Source organism: Pteropus vampyrus, unplaced genomic scaffold (assembly GCF_000151845.1).
Source record: "Pteropus vampyrus isolate Shadow unplaced genomic scaffold, Pvam_2.0 Scaffold363, whole genome shotgun sequence".
NCBI classification, from domain to species: domain Eukaryota; kingdom Metazoa; phylum Chordata; class Mammalia; order Chiroptera; family Pteropodidae; genus Pteropus; species Pteropus vampyrus.
This window is the reverse complement of record NW_011889144.1, coordinates 1,687,237-1,700,917: the sequence shown is the minus strand read 5'-3', so window position 1 is coordinate 1,700,917 and position 13,681 is coordinate 1,687,237. Positions and strand designations below refer to the sequence as shown.

Sequence of the window (13,681 nt, the reverse complement as noted above, 5' to 3'; positions counted from 1 at the left end):
GGAGGTGCTCATTCTTCACTTTTTATGTCTGAATTCTTTCTAAGAGACTTCACATTATACCTTCATAGAATATCACCCCATTTATTCCACAAATTCTCATATCCTGCCCTGTTCTGGCTGTCTATTCCTGGAGCCCACCCCACCGCCACCGAATGCCTCACCGTCGTGGAACCCTACAATCCCGGACCCAGAGTTAGGGGCATAGTGCTTGGGGAGAAACTCTTCTGGATCCTAAAACTCTACTTTTTCCTTCTGTTTAGAATCAGTCACACATGTTTATTGCTCAGAAATCATATAAACCCTGACTAGAAGTGAAGGAAGGGAAAGGAGCTGGGGGTAGCCATCGATTGAAGGAAGGAATCCAGACAGGCCATGGGGCAGTTGAATTGAACAGGAAGGCCCCCCACCCCGCCCCTGGCAAAACCACAGCGGGAGGGCTCTTGGGAGATAGGGGCAGCAGAGAGGAGAGCTGGTGCTACTTCCAATTCCTTGAGAGATGCATTCTCTGGGTCACCTGTTAAAATGCAGTGGACCTCCAGGTGTTACCTGAAGCTTGGCAAGCTTTCAGGCCAAGTAATTGCTGGGGTACAGAGAGACCTTCCCTGGAGGGGCCAGTGGGAGGTCAGAGTGGGGCCTGGAAGCTGCTCAGCCACAGTGGAAACCAGAGCAGGATCCCTACAATTCTCAAATAAGAACCCACTGCCCTGGCACCTGCTTCCTAGATTCTTCTCTCTTCTCTAGTGTCAGAAAGGGACACAAAGTATCCTATAGAATCATTTACATGTAAGAACGAATGTATTCAGGTGTGCCACTTACCCTTTTAATAGTCTGGTTTCTTTGTCACCTCAGTTCTTAGATTTGATCTCATCCTCTGGGAGAAGAGACCCCAAGAGCGTGGAGCAGCCCATCCTGCTTAAGGAAGGGTAAGGCCAGTGAGTGCCGCTGAGCAGGTAGGAGAGAAACGCAGTGGGTTGTCATTCCCAGTCTGCCTCAGCCATGAAATGGGACATCTCTGCCTGGGGCACCAGCGGTCTCCTAGGTCAGAGGCAGCCCAGACCCTTTGGGGGCTGGAGAGACCTGGGAGAAGCATGGCCTTTGTCCATCACTTTTAAACTTCTCAAGACTGACCCAGATCATGACTAAACATGGCATTGCTTACTTTTGTTTCTCTGTGCCTATCCTCTGCTGAATTTGTGGAGTGGAGAAATGCCTGTCAGGGGGAGGAAAGGGGGTGAGGAAATTGAACGACCCCTTACTGTCAAGCATTTCTGCACAGTTGTTGGCTCATTCACGCCTAAGTTCAAGGCCTCACCGTCCCCTCCATTAGCCCCTCACTCCTGAAACGTCTTCTGTCAGGAGACACTGAAGCATAGTACCTACCAGAGAATAGGTGTTTCTTTCACATCGCTGGTCTCTGCTTTCCAGAACACACCTACGTGGCTCTATGAGCATTTCTTATTGATATTTTCTATGTGGGAGATAGGGCTGCTCTGTTGGAGGTCTGATAAACCCACTGTCATCACCAACTTGTAATTTAAAGTTAATACCAGCCCAGGGGCTAAACTTCTAAAGTAGAGACACTGGCTTTTGATTTTTTAATCCTTTTGCTTGGAAATAAAATGATAAGATTGAAAATCTGCAGTCTGCATCAGGTATCACAAATATAAAAATGGCGAGTTATTTTGATTTGCGGATATGACTTTAGGCTGCAGGATGGGTAGGGTGGTGTGGGATGAGCCCCTGAGCCATGGGACATTCACCCGCCAAATATCTATTCACAATAGGTTCATGATTAAGAGGGCACAAGGACGAAAGCGCTTTGGAATGAAGAATTTTAAGAAAAGATGGTTCCGCCTGACAAACCATGAATTTACCTACCAGAAAAGCAAAGGTAACAAGACAAGTTCACTTTTTCTTTGTTTTCACATCCCTGTATTCTCCAGGGTGAAACAAGGCAGAGAAAGTGTGTCCCTCAGAGTGAGCAGTTTCTTCAAACAGGAGAGCGGGGGTGACATCCACAAGGGTGGCCTGGGTGCCGGGTGCAGGGTGGCAGGCAGGTCCCGTACCATCTAGTGCAGGAATCAGGGGCTCACCGGACGTAATAGTCTTCTCCTATTTTGGCTGTGTTCTCCTGGACCTGAAATGGCTCAGATCTATATCATGGAATGGTGAGAATGTAATTTCTCCCCATATAAATGTGGGAACATGGTTCCTGGAGGCAATATGTGAGAGGCTTTGGTGTCGTGATGGAGGCAGGTATTGGATGTCATTGGGAATGAGTGCGTGACATTCAGGTGTTCTGTGGACACAAAGGACTCTTCCCCAGGCCTTCTCTGACCATTGCCCCTTGGCCCACTCATGACTGTGGTCTCTGTTTCTTAACCATCTTACCTAAGGAGAGGAGACCAGAACACCTCCTCCCGACCTGGCATTGACCTCTGGGCCCGTCTGCTCACTAACCCCTCTCTGCCGCAGGAGACCAGCCTCTCTACAGCATTCCCATTGAGAACATTCTGGCAGTGGAGAAACTGGAGGAGGAATCCTTCAAGATGAAAAACGTGAGCGTACCATCTCCAGGGGGCTAGCTCTCCCTCCGCTTCTGCTACCCTCCTACCTTCCCTGCTTCTCCTCCCAGGGCACACGTTGCCTGCTGTTCACAAGACACTGCGTGATTTCTCGTTGAACCACAGGGCAGAGAGCAGCAGCCTGGCTGTTCCTGCCTGGGTCGGCCGGGGTGAGCAGAGCCTGACGGAAGGTGGCTTCTCTGGCTACTCCAGAGGTCCAGGGACAGACAGGCTCTGGGACCATGCAGAATTTCTTTGAAACTTTTACTTTGATATAATTTTGAACTTACAGAAAAGTTACAAGAACAAAACAAGGACCCTCCCGTGTTCCCTGATCCAGAATCCATCCCTGGTTTTGTCCCATTTACTGAGCGTGGTCCTTCATTCTCCCTCCTCACCTTTCTCCATGTATGATGAACATATCTTTTTTGAACCATATGAATACTTCAGTGTGTTGCTTATAAACAAGGGCCTTCTTTTATATAACCCTGTGTGGTTACCAAAAGTAGGACACCCAACACTGATGTGACCCTAATCCACAGTTCATATTTAAATTTTGCCAGTTGTCCCAGTAACCCTTCTTTATAACGTTTTTTTTCCCCAGGCTAGCACGGAATGCAGGGTCACATGGCCCATTTAGTTCTCTGTTGTCTCCTTAATCTGGAACGTTCCTCAGCCTTTTCCCCTGTTCTGTGGCCTTGGCATTTTTGAAGCATACAGGCCAGTTTTTGTGGGCACACCTCAATTTGGGTGTGTCAGGTGGTCAGCCAGGTAGGTTTTGGGTGATGCGTTTTTGTCAGGAACCCCAGAGGTGCCTTGTGTCCTCTGGGTGCATCGTGTCGGGAGGCCCGGCTCATAGTTAATCAGTGATTCGTGAAGAGATGCACTGATGAATTGTGTCAGTATCCTGTTCCTTCTCAAATTCTCCCCTGTCCGTGATGCCTTTTTGGCTCCCTTATTCCCTCGCTGCTTTTCTTGGCTTCCTACCATGCACAGCTTTCTCTTCTCCCCCATGGAGAATTATCCAGCAAACAGCTTATTCGTCTGTTTCTTGGGACTGTAAGGACTCCCAGGGCCCCGTCTTATTCAGGAGCTGGCGTCCCACTGCCCTGGGAGGACGGCCCGGTAGCATATAGCAGTACGGCCCGTTGGACACTCTGCCTCTCTGCATCGAGCGTCGTTTCCTCACTCAGCAGGCTCAGCAACATGTCAAGTTTACGGTTTATAGAATGGGACCCTGAGTCAGGCTCTGCCTCCTGGGAGCTGGCAGGGGCTCCAGTCTGTCCCCTTCCCTCTCCTGTGTCTGTCCACTCCTTGCTCATTGACACAGTTTGATGGTCTGGTATTCATTAGGTGTCTAAGGCCTCACTAGGTCTGTGGGGGACGCTGTGGTTCTGTTTTGGCTGGGCCGGGGTTGAAGAGTCACGAGGAGTTCCCATTTCCACCTGGTCTGAGATCTGCCCGGAGGCCCGAAGTGGGTAGTGTTTGCTGGACCCAGGTGGCTCCATCCTGTGCTTGGTCAGCAGGCAGCAGCTCCCGCTCATCCTGCCCTGTCTTAACTCAGTTCCTCGTCCTTCTCCCAGGGCTATTTGAGGCCACTTCTTTGGCAGGCAGATGGCCCCATGGAAGATGCGGGGTTTTTCCCAGACCTGAGGGACGTTAACACCATCGTGCCTGCTCCAGGAGGCCACCTCCTTTGTGGGCAGTATTCTGTAGCATGTCTGCACCTCATCCTCTCCAGGATAGGGGCTGGAAACGTTGTGCCTCAGCCGGCGGCATTCCCAGACGTCCACGGAAGGACGCGAGTGCGGAATATGTCCTGGAAACAGCTGTGATCTGTTTTGTTCTGTCAGTCCCTTAATTTAGGTTTAGCATAATTCCCTAATTTTAGCATTGTTTATTCATCGGCCTCTTTTCTTCCTGCTGCCTTTCTCAGAGCCAGCTTCCCAGACGCTGGCTACTAGGTTAATGGCTGTTCCATTTGGGAGACATTTTTGAAGGCTTGCTGTGTGCCGAGCCCTGTTGGAGGGGTCAGCCTGTGAGGACAGTCAGGACGAAATACCTCCTTCTAGGGGTTCTCCCTCCACTGGGGACTGAAGCCACACACGGATTTGTGCACTTTGAGGCCTGTGCAGCAGTGCTCGTGTGTGCCAGGTGGGACAGGAGGACTTCGGTCTCTGGAAATGAACCCTGGCTGTTCACTCAGGAAATTGGACTCACAATTCCTTTTCCCAGAATCCATCGACTCCTGTTCCTTCGTCCTCTCTGTGCCTTTGGAAAAGGCCACCATCATCTTTCTCTGACATCCTGACTGCTGGCCTCCCCTCCTGCCTCTGACACATCCAGCCCGAGAGCCTCCCAGGACTCTGCCCGCCTACCTTCTCGCTCACTCCCTCTTTTGTGCAGGTGGCTTTTGCTCCTGTGGGGAGCACCTGACCCTCCCTGATGCCCTAGAGACTTTGCATATACTGTCCCTGTGGCCCCAGGACCTCCGTGTCTACTGTCCCTGCTGCTTGGGCACTTCCTGTCCTTGCTTTTTTCGCTCAGCTTAATTAACTCTTAGTCACTCCGTGATCTCAGCCGGAGGATCATTTATTTAGAGGGTTCTATACTGACCCCCCCATTAAGCTTCATCCTCAATCAGCCCCCCGCACTTTGTTTTCACTTTATCTTTCTGGCTGGCTGGAAGCTCCTGAAGGCAGAAACTCTTTTTGGGCCACGCTGTGTCCCCAGGACCTAGAATAGTACCTGGTACTCAGGAATGTTTGTGGAATGAATAATAAATAGGAAAGGCAGTGCCATCTCAAAGCCTCATGAGAGAAGTAAACCTGCCTAGAATGAGGAGGACGAGTCCCCAGGGTGATCAGTGGGGAAGGAGGGGACCTGTCAGATGGAGACAACAGCACATGCAAAGGCCATGAGGCAGATCTAGAGATGAGGTGGGCAGGGCGAGCTCTGATGTACCTTGCATAGAAGCCTATCCCAGCTTAAAAACTAAGAGGACCCAAAGAAACCAACCCATTTGTGCAACGGCTGCAGTCAGCTCCAGGAGGTCCTGTCGGGGAGACAAGCAGTGCTACTCCTTTGCTTTTCGAATGGAGACTCCTGACACCCCTGAGCTTGTCCGAGCCTCTGGATAACTCCAGACCCTCCCACTGCAGCCCTGGGCTTATACTCTCAAAGAAATGACCCTGTGGCTCAGGCAGGAGCTCTTGTTTGCTGGGCGGCCCCCTTGAGCTCATTCTCTGTCCCCTCAGATGTTCCAGGTCATCCAGCCTGAGCGAGCGCTGTACATCCAGGCCAACAACTGTGTGGAGGCCAAGGCCTGGATCGACATCCTCACCAAAGTGAGCCAGTGCAACAAGAAGCGCCTCACCGTCTACCACCCCTCCGCCTACCTCAACGGCCACTGGCTGTGCTGTAGGGCCACCTCGGACACGGCCCCTGGCTGCACCCCCTGCACTGGGTAGGTCAGCGCCTTTCCAGCCTCCCAGACCTCCCAGCCTCCCAGCACAGCCAAGCAGTGATCCAGTTTGTGCACTCTACCAGGAAGTTTGGTCAAGGGGTCGAATTGGAGTTAAAACGCAGCCCCGCCCACTTGGCAAACTGCGTGCAGCAGGCTAAGTGTCCAAGGCTGTTCTCTCAGTCACCCAGGAGCCTCCACCTGAGGGAGCCCCTGGGTTCATCCTCAGGAAGCCTCTGTGTAGACTGGCAGGAACTCCAAGCCTTCAAGAGTCCTGCCCCTGCTGGGAGTCGGAGCTGTCCTTGGGGAGTGGGTGGGCGGTGGAAGAGGGGGCTCCAGGCAGAGAGAAGATCCACCCCCACACCGCCAGGGGCAGATTTTGCCATCTTGTTTCTTCTAAGAAGAGTCTGGAAGTGTTCCACCCCCCTGACCACACCTTCTTTGATATCTCCAACTGACACACCCTCCCCTCTTTGCGAACTGAGGCAGGCTTTCTCTTGCCAGCCCCACTATTAGCTGGGCTTTCTGTGGGTTACTAGAGGCTTATCGCTGCCAGTCCTGGAAGGCGGTCTGACTTGGTGCTCGGCCGGTCCTTGTGCCTCCTGTGACTTGTGAGAACAGGGATAACTGCTGTTTGTTGTGGTTGTGGCTATAAAGAATCCTTGCCCCCCCCCCCGCCCCCCCAGCTTGCAGACGTGAGAAGAGGAGATGCGGCTTTGCAGATGAAGGAACTGACTTAAGATAAATTGCTGCTGGGTCATGTCCAGGAGTCTGTGTGACCGAGCCCTATCCTATCCCCGCAGAGAGGCCGAGCCCTGTGTCAGGGGAGGGCCCATAGTCGCATCCTTGGGCAGGAGCAGGAAGGAGAGGGGACCCACCAATTCCCCACCTGGAGCCTCAGGAAGGAGAGGGGACCCACCGATCCCCACCTGGAGCAGCCAACCAGCTCTTCAGGACTAATGTCCCACGTGCATCTGTCGGGGCTGTTTTTATTCCAGGTTATTTCTTTCCACAGCAAAACAAGTCTGCCTTGTTTGCTTGCTGTCTTGGCAGATGTGTGGGTACTGAGAGACTTCCAGTCCTCCAAGACTGTGGACAGTCACTTTTAAACACTTGTGAACCTCACACAAATGCCCCAGTTCCAGTTAGGGATAAGTTCAATGTTAGATCACTCTCTTGTCTTTAGTTATCTTTTAAAAAATCAGTATCATGAATAACAGCGTTATGCTTTCCATTCTTCTCACTGTGTTTGAGCAGCGGCCTCCCAGCGAACATCCAGCTGGACATCGACGGGGACCGAGAGACGGAGCGCATCTACTCCTTGTTCAACTTGTACATGAGCAAACTTGAGAAGATGCAAGGTAAGGAAGGACAGGATGTAATCCAGCCTCTGTCACACAGATCATAGGCAGCTTTAGGGACACCTGGCCGGGGTCCTGGTGATACGTGACGCCCTCTACAGAGATGACTCAGGGAAGTACAGGCATACCTCATTTTATTGTGCTTCTCTTTATTGCAATTCCTGGATGTTACATTTTCAACAACATCAAGGTGAGACTCTCCACCAGCCACAAGATTAGGACTTGCTGAAGGCTCAGATGAGGATTAGCATTTTTTAGCAATAAAATAATTTTAATTAAGGTGCATACTTTGTTATTTTAGACATAATGCTAACGCATACCTAATAGGCAATAAATAGTATAGTGAAACTTAACTTATATGCACTGGGAAACCAAAAATTTGTATGACTTGCTTTATTGCAATATTTGCTTTATTGTGGTGTCTGGAAATAAACCCCCAGTGTCTCCGAGATATGCCTGTAAACCCCTCTGAGTCTCTATGGCCTATGTTCAATGATATCGTTTTGCACTGTTGGGGAAAATCTTTCTGCAGCTTAAGCATCTTTTGGGGGGAAAATTCAGTACTTGACACCGTGGAGGGTCAAGGTAGACTACCTGATTAACTAACTGTCCAGTTGTCAAGTCTGTAGTGCTCCATTCTGTTTCCCAGGCTGTTTTATAAGAGCGTACCAGTCGCCTTGCTGAAATCAACACATACACACTCTGGCGTTTCCCTAGGTCTTGGTTTTACAAACCTTGTTAAAGAAGAAATGCAGTGAACTTATTGTGATCTGTTCTAGTTGATGCCAGTTTTATTTTCTCCTTCCCGAGCTTAGCTCATAATCTCTTTAATAATTCATTCAAAATTTTTGCATCTGATATGTGGCTTATGGACTCCTTCATGTTCTCAATACTAAAAGCCACTCATGCATGGTGAGCCCTCGGACCTCCTCCAGCGTCTGGGCCTCTCTTGGGTCACTTCCCACTCTCACAGACCACAGTCTTCAGTACCCTGAGATGGGATGCTTTCGGGAATCACAGAGCCAGCTTTGGTATCCACTGTGAGATAAACTGGGCAAGTCGCACACCAGGCGAGCCCTGATTTCCTCGTCTGTGAAACGGGACAGCCGTGGCACCAACCCCATGGGGTTAATCCAAGGATTGAGTAAGATAAACCCCCACAAAGCAGTGAGCACAGCGCCTGGAGCTGGGAAGAGCTGGGTCCTAGCTGCCTGTATCTTTATCCTTCTCACTATCACCATCGTTCGTCCCTCCTCTCGGGGCCTTCGGTGATGCCTGCTCTGTACCTAAGCTGCAGACCCCCTCTTCCGTGACGATGTCAGCCTGTTCTCTGCTAACCCTGCACTGTCCCGGCAGTGAGAGTTATCTTTTTATTTCGGTTCCCTTTAACATGTTTCACAAACACTTGCTTATTCAGATCTTAGCTCTCTTGACCTGCCTGTGGTATCCCCTCCTTCCATCTTTATGACAGTAGCAGCCGCAGCTCATATTTGTGCTGGGCCCCAGGCCAGGAGCCTCACAGGGGTGCTGATGCCCCCATTTCCTAGAAAGGGTCACTGAGGCTCTGGAGCTTAAGTAACTTGCCCAAAGCCAAGCAGTTGCAACAAGCAGTGGCTTTGGGGAGGAAACGCAGGCAGCCTGGCTCCCGAGACCATAACCCTGTGCTTCACTTGAAAGGGGAAAAGGCCGAGCTCTTGCTCGTGCTCTGGGGGCCCCTGACCTCGTCTCCCTTCTCCTCCTCCTCTTCTTCTCTCTGTTGTCCCTCATGCTTAGAACCCCTTATCTTTCTCATGTCATATTCCCTTTTTCTTTGAATTTTCAATCTTCCCACTTTTCATTTGCACAGACTTGTGACTTTTCCATAAGAATTGAGGGTTTTCCCCTGACTAGGAAGTAAAGACAGCAAAGTGGACAGGACACCAGCGTGTTCTGTGATAATGAATTAGCCATATGGATGAGGGCAAGGAGCCCCCTTGATGCTGGCTCACCTGCAAAGTGCACGTCTTCCCACTCGGCCTCTCTGTGGCTGTGGAGCATAGAGCCCAGCTCAAGTGTTTGGGGACGGTGGCGGGGGGTGGCCAGCTCAGTTGTTTGGGGATGATGGGGAGGCCTGGGCCAGCTCAGTGTTTGGGGGCTTCCTGTGGATGACTAAAGGCTACAGCATGGTCTTCAGCAAGAGTGAAATGGCCCAAGCAGGTAGAGGTAAGAGAGGTCCCAGGAAACTGCTAGCACAGACTAGCCAAGAGGTGACGTCCTCAAGCTCATCTTCCTAGACTGACCATGTGTGACCCCACAGGTCTTAAGCCAGCCTGACCTAGTGTACGGGAGCAGATGTCTGCTGTTTGTGGCTTCGTGAACCCCTGGGGTGTGGACAGGCACAGGTTGTCTGGGAGAAGGGCTCGTCAGAGATGGGCTGGGGCCCAGGCACTCAGGGCTGGACCCTCAGAAGCCTTGGTTCCTAGGCCCTGGCTTCCTAGCCCCACAGGCTTCTCTGGCACTCGGTGTTGGCTAGACTCATGGGAGTGGCTTCCATTTCTGGGTGCATCTGCTTGTGAGTAGTCAGCCCTTTCTTGAGGAGGCTGCTTCAGAGAAGGTCCGAGGGGCAGCCTGTCTGTGCACTCCCACTCACACTGACCTCCAGCCCTGTCCCTGACACTGCAGAGGCCTGTGGGAGCAGATCTGTGTACGATGGCCCCGAGCAGGAAGAGTATTCGACGTTCATCATCGATGACCCCCAGGAGACCTACAAGACACTGAAGCAGGTCATCGCTGGGGTCGGGGCCTTGGAGCAGGAGCATGCCCAGTACAAAAGGGACAAGTTCAAGAAGACCAAGTATGGGAGCCAGTGAGTATGACCCCCAGTTGCAAGGGTGTGGGGAGCCGGGAAAGAGGCTACAGGGAGCTCCAAGGGGGTGTAGGGTGCTGGGCTGACCCAGAGCTACTGTGTGCAGCCTCAGGGCTGGGCAGGCTTCCTGGCCCCTTCCAAGCAGGTCATCACTTCACTCTCCAGGGCCCTCCGGGCAGTGTCCTGGGGGCAGCACCTCTCCCCCCTCCTCCCCTCCGGCCTCTTTACTCTCCTATTCCTCTGCCCTCCTGCCTCCCCAACCCATTCACTTCCCAATTAGGCTTTCCTGGGCCAGCGGCCCTTTCCCCAGGAAGTTCCTCTCCTTTTCCTTGCTCACTCACTCTCTCTCTCAGCCAGCTCTGGACTGGCCCCCATCTGCCTCTTGTGAGGGAGGGGTGGGAGTGCAGAGATTTTAGACTCAGCCAAGCCACCTGTGTCCCTTTCACTTCCTGATGGCCTTACGCCCACAGGCAGGTCAACCAAGCTGCATCCTTCCTGCTGCTCTAAGAATGGAGGGTAATGAGCACCTCAAGAGCTGTTGGAACATCGGGTTAAATTACATAAAGGGCTAGAATGGTCCTGAGGGGCTGTCCTCATTAGTGTCACTGCCAGACTTTCCCTGTCCAGCCCGTGGACCACCGTGGTAGAGCCCATTCACCCACACACCCTTGGATGGGGCAGCCCCACGTGGTGGCAAGTCCTCCTCCCTGCTCCGTCCCCTCCTTCCAGGGAAGATGTGGGTTTGATCTAAGAAGGGAAGCGAAGGGGCTCTGAGAGAGATGCCAACTTTGACCAGGTGACGCTGACCCATCTTTGCTCCTAGACGAGGCTGTCCTGGCTCCACAAACATTCACAGCTCATTTCAGATCCCTTTTAACAGCCTCTATCAAGAGAGCCCCCACTGACCTCCTAAAAATGCTGTCTTTCATTAAACATGGTAAAGCCATGGGTTGAAAACAGCCTGTGAAGCTGGATCCTGTTTCCTGTGGCAGCAGCTGTATGAGGGCTCAGGAGCTAACAGGACTGGCGACACACAGGCACAGCCCTGAGGACCAGGCATTCAACAGACAGCACTGTGCCCTCCGGGAACTCACGGTTTTCACATGTGTGTGGGTGCGCAGCGCATGCTCTACATACACACTCACTGTGAGCACGTGACCGACACACTGACCGGGGTCAAAGTGGGTGCTTCCACAGGCAACTTTGGACTAATTCCTTCTTCCTTTGCTTGTCTGTATTTTTCATACTTATTACAAAGAATACACATTACATACATACATAGAAAAAAGTCTCTTAAAAAAAAGTACAGATGAGCGCCGGTGCTGGAGGGGGCTGTGCCTCATTTTCTCCTCTTCCCCATTTCCCCTTTTCAGAGAACACCCCATTGGAGATAAGAGTTTTCAAAGCTACATCAGGCAGCAGTCGGAGGTCTCCACCCATTCCATTTAGAGCCTGCAGTACGTCCCATCCTAGGATGGCGCCCTGAGCTGCACCAGGAAAGCCACAGTCTTTGGGAAAGAGAAGGGAGAGAAAGAAGGCAGAGCGAGCAAGCAACGGGATTCACACTTTATCCGCTCGCTTAGATGACAAGCATCAAGCTCATGGAACTTCCGAGACTCTCTAGGAGCCGTTTTCGTGGTTGCCATGCACTTTAGTCACGCTGATGGGCAGGTGCTCTGTCTGAGCTGGCCTTTCTGGACCGAGGCGCTGGCGGGGCCTTGTCCTTTGCAGAGCGTGCGCTTCTGTCTCGTGTGCACTACTGCCTCTGCTGGTCTCTTCGATGTCTGCACCGTGGAACCGTCTGGCACTCTTAACATTCTGCTTCAGCACAGCTGGGGGACATTATGAGCATTACGCTTTTCCTACAAGCCTGCTGTCCCAGTGGCCATGGGCAGGTGACCTCTTGGTTTCAGCTTTTGATGTTGGTGTTGTTCATGGCTGGAGGGTCAGTTTTGTGGCCAGGATGTGCAGAACTGCACGGAGATCTCAATTTGAGGATGCTCTTGATACTTTGGGAGTACGAGGTCTTTCTGCAGAGAATTCCTATTGGGGAGTGGTGTTCCAGATTCCCCTCCCAGAGGTTAGAGTCCCAGCCTTGCTGACTGCTGAGACTCGCCTGCAGTCTGCAGAAGTCCCTGGAGCTGGTGACAGGCCGAGCTGGGCGTCCGCCCAGCCCCCACTTTAAGCACACATTGTGTTGTTTTGCTGCCAGTGGGGTGTAAAAGTAGAGTCCACATTTGCCACCCCTTGTGGAAGTTTGGAGAAGATTTTAAAAATAGAAATGTGTATTATTTTCAAGCTGTTTTTCTTAACGTTTTTAATTAGCTCTTTGATATAAAGTAACTCAGAACATTCAAACTTGGACTTATTAAAGGGAAGGGTGCCACAGTAGGACAAAAAAGGGAATGGGTTGCATTGCATGGAAGCCAGTTACAGGTCCTCCAAAGATGACAAAGGAAGGGAAGAAGTCCTGAGCTCGAAATGGGAGGTGCTCAGCTGTGCAGATGCCCCCTGGGCCCCAGGAGCAGTATTGCATGTGCTGTGTTTCTGTGAAGCCCTTAGAAGCTATCAGGGCAGTGGCTGGGCTATTTTCTGTTGGGGCGGGGGGGAGGGGGCGGGGAGGCTAACTCAGGAGGAGCTGTTTGCTGAGTTTTCCCACAGTCCTCACATATGCACTTGCCAGCTTTGGAAAACGTTGTTTGAACACACAGGACCATGTGCCCTTGTGCCCATCTCTGTTCTTGTTTGCAAGTGTTGTCCTTCAGACTCATTAATCTAGATGGCAGATAGTAGCATTACTTGTCACAAAAAGGGTGGAGAAAAATGTTGCAGAAAATAAACTTTGGGACACACAGCTATTAGGCTGCACCGGACTGCAATTTTTAACATGGATTTGTAACTTAATGTTTCTGTTTATAAGATACTAATGATTTGTGATGTATTTTACTGGCCAATTAAAACAGACATTTTATTCTTTCTGTTGGATGGCTTAGTTTCCCAGGAGTGCCCACTGATAATTGCACACATGGGAGATGGGTGTGTTATGGAGCCGGGAAGGTGGGGAGCTGGATGATGTACCTGTGATGACAGGTGAGGGCCTTCCAATGACAGGTGAGGACCTCTGAATGACAGGTGAGGTCCCTCTGACAAGTGAGGTCCAGTTGTGGGGCTTTGGGTTAGTTGGAAACCATGATGCTCTTGGATGGAAATGTGCAGGGCTGGGCACCATGAGGGCTGCTGGAAGGTGTCCTGCTGGGAACTGCCAGTGTAGGAGGAGATGGGGGTCCAGCTCGAGGAGGGTAGGAAAGGTAGGCTCCATCAGATGCTACTGTCTCGGAGAATGAAGCAGTGGGCCACAAGCTTGAGGACCAGACAGGCTCACCTCCCAAAAGAGGAGGAACGAGAGGGTGATGAACCTCAAGTATCATTGAGCAGAGCCTTGTCTCTC

The 13,681-nt window shown here is 51.6% G+C and overlaps 1 protein-coding gene across 1 annotated transcript in view; it reads left to right on the top strand.

The window, feature by feature from the left end:
* Positions 1-13,210, top strand: part of RASA3 (RAS p21 protein activator 3) — a 115,522-nt gene extending 102,312 nt beyond the window's left edge. Inside the window, exons 17-24 of the mRNA XM_011379550.2 lie at positions 134-192; positions 850-923; positions 1,785-1,891; positions 2,476-2,558; positions 5,822-6,030; positions 7,285-7,388; positions 10,050-10,233; positions 11,607-13,210. Of these exons, the coding sequence (XP_011377852.1) occupies positions 134-192; positions 850-923; positions 1,785-1,891; positions 2,476-2,558; positions 5,822-6,030; positions 7,285-7,388; positions 10,050-10,233; positions 11,607-11,682 (896 nt within the window). The 3' untranslated portion in view covers positions 11,683-13,210. The remainder of the gene's footprint in view (positions 1-133; positions 193-849; positions 924-1,784; positions 1,892-2,475; positions 2,559-5,821; positions 6,031-7,284; positions 7,389-10,049; positions 10,234-11,606) is intronic.
* The last annotated feature ends 471 nt before the right edge of the window (positions 13,211-13,681 follow it).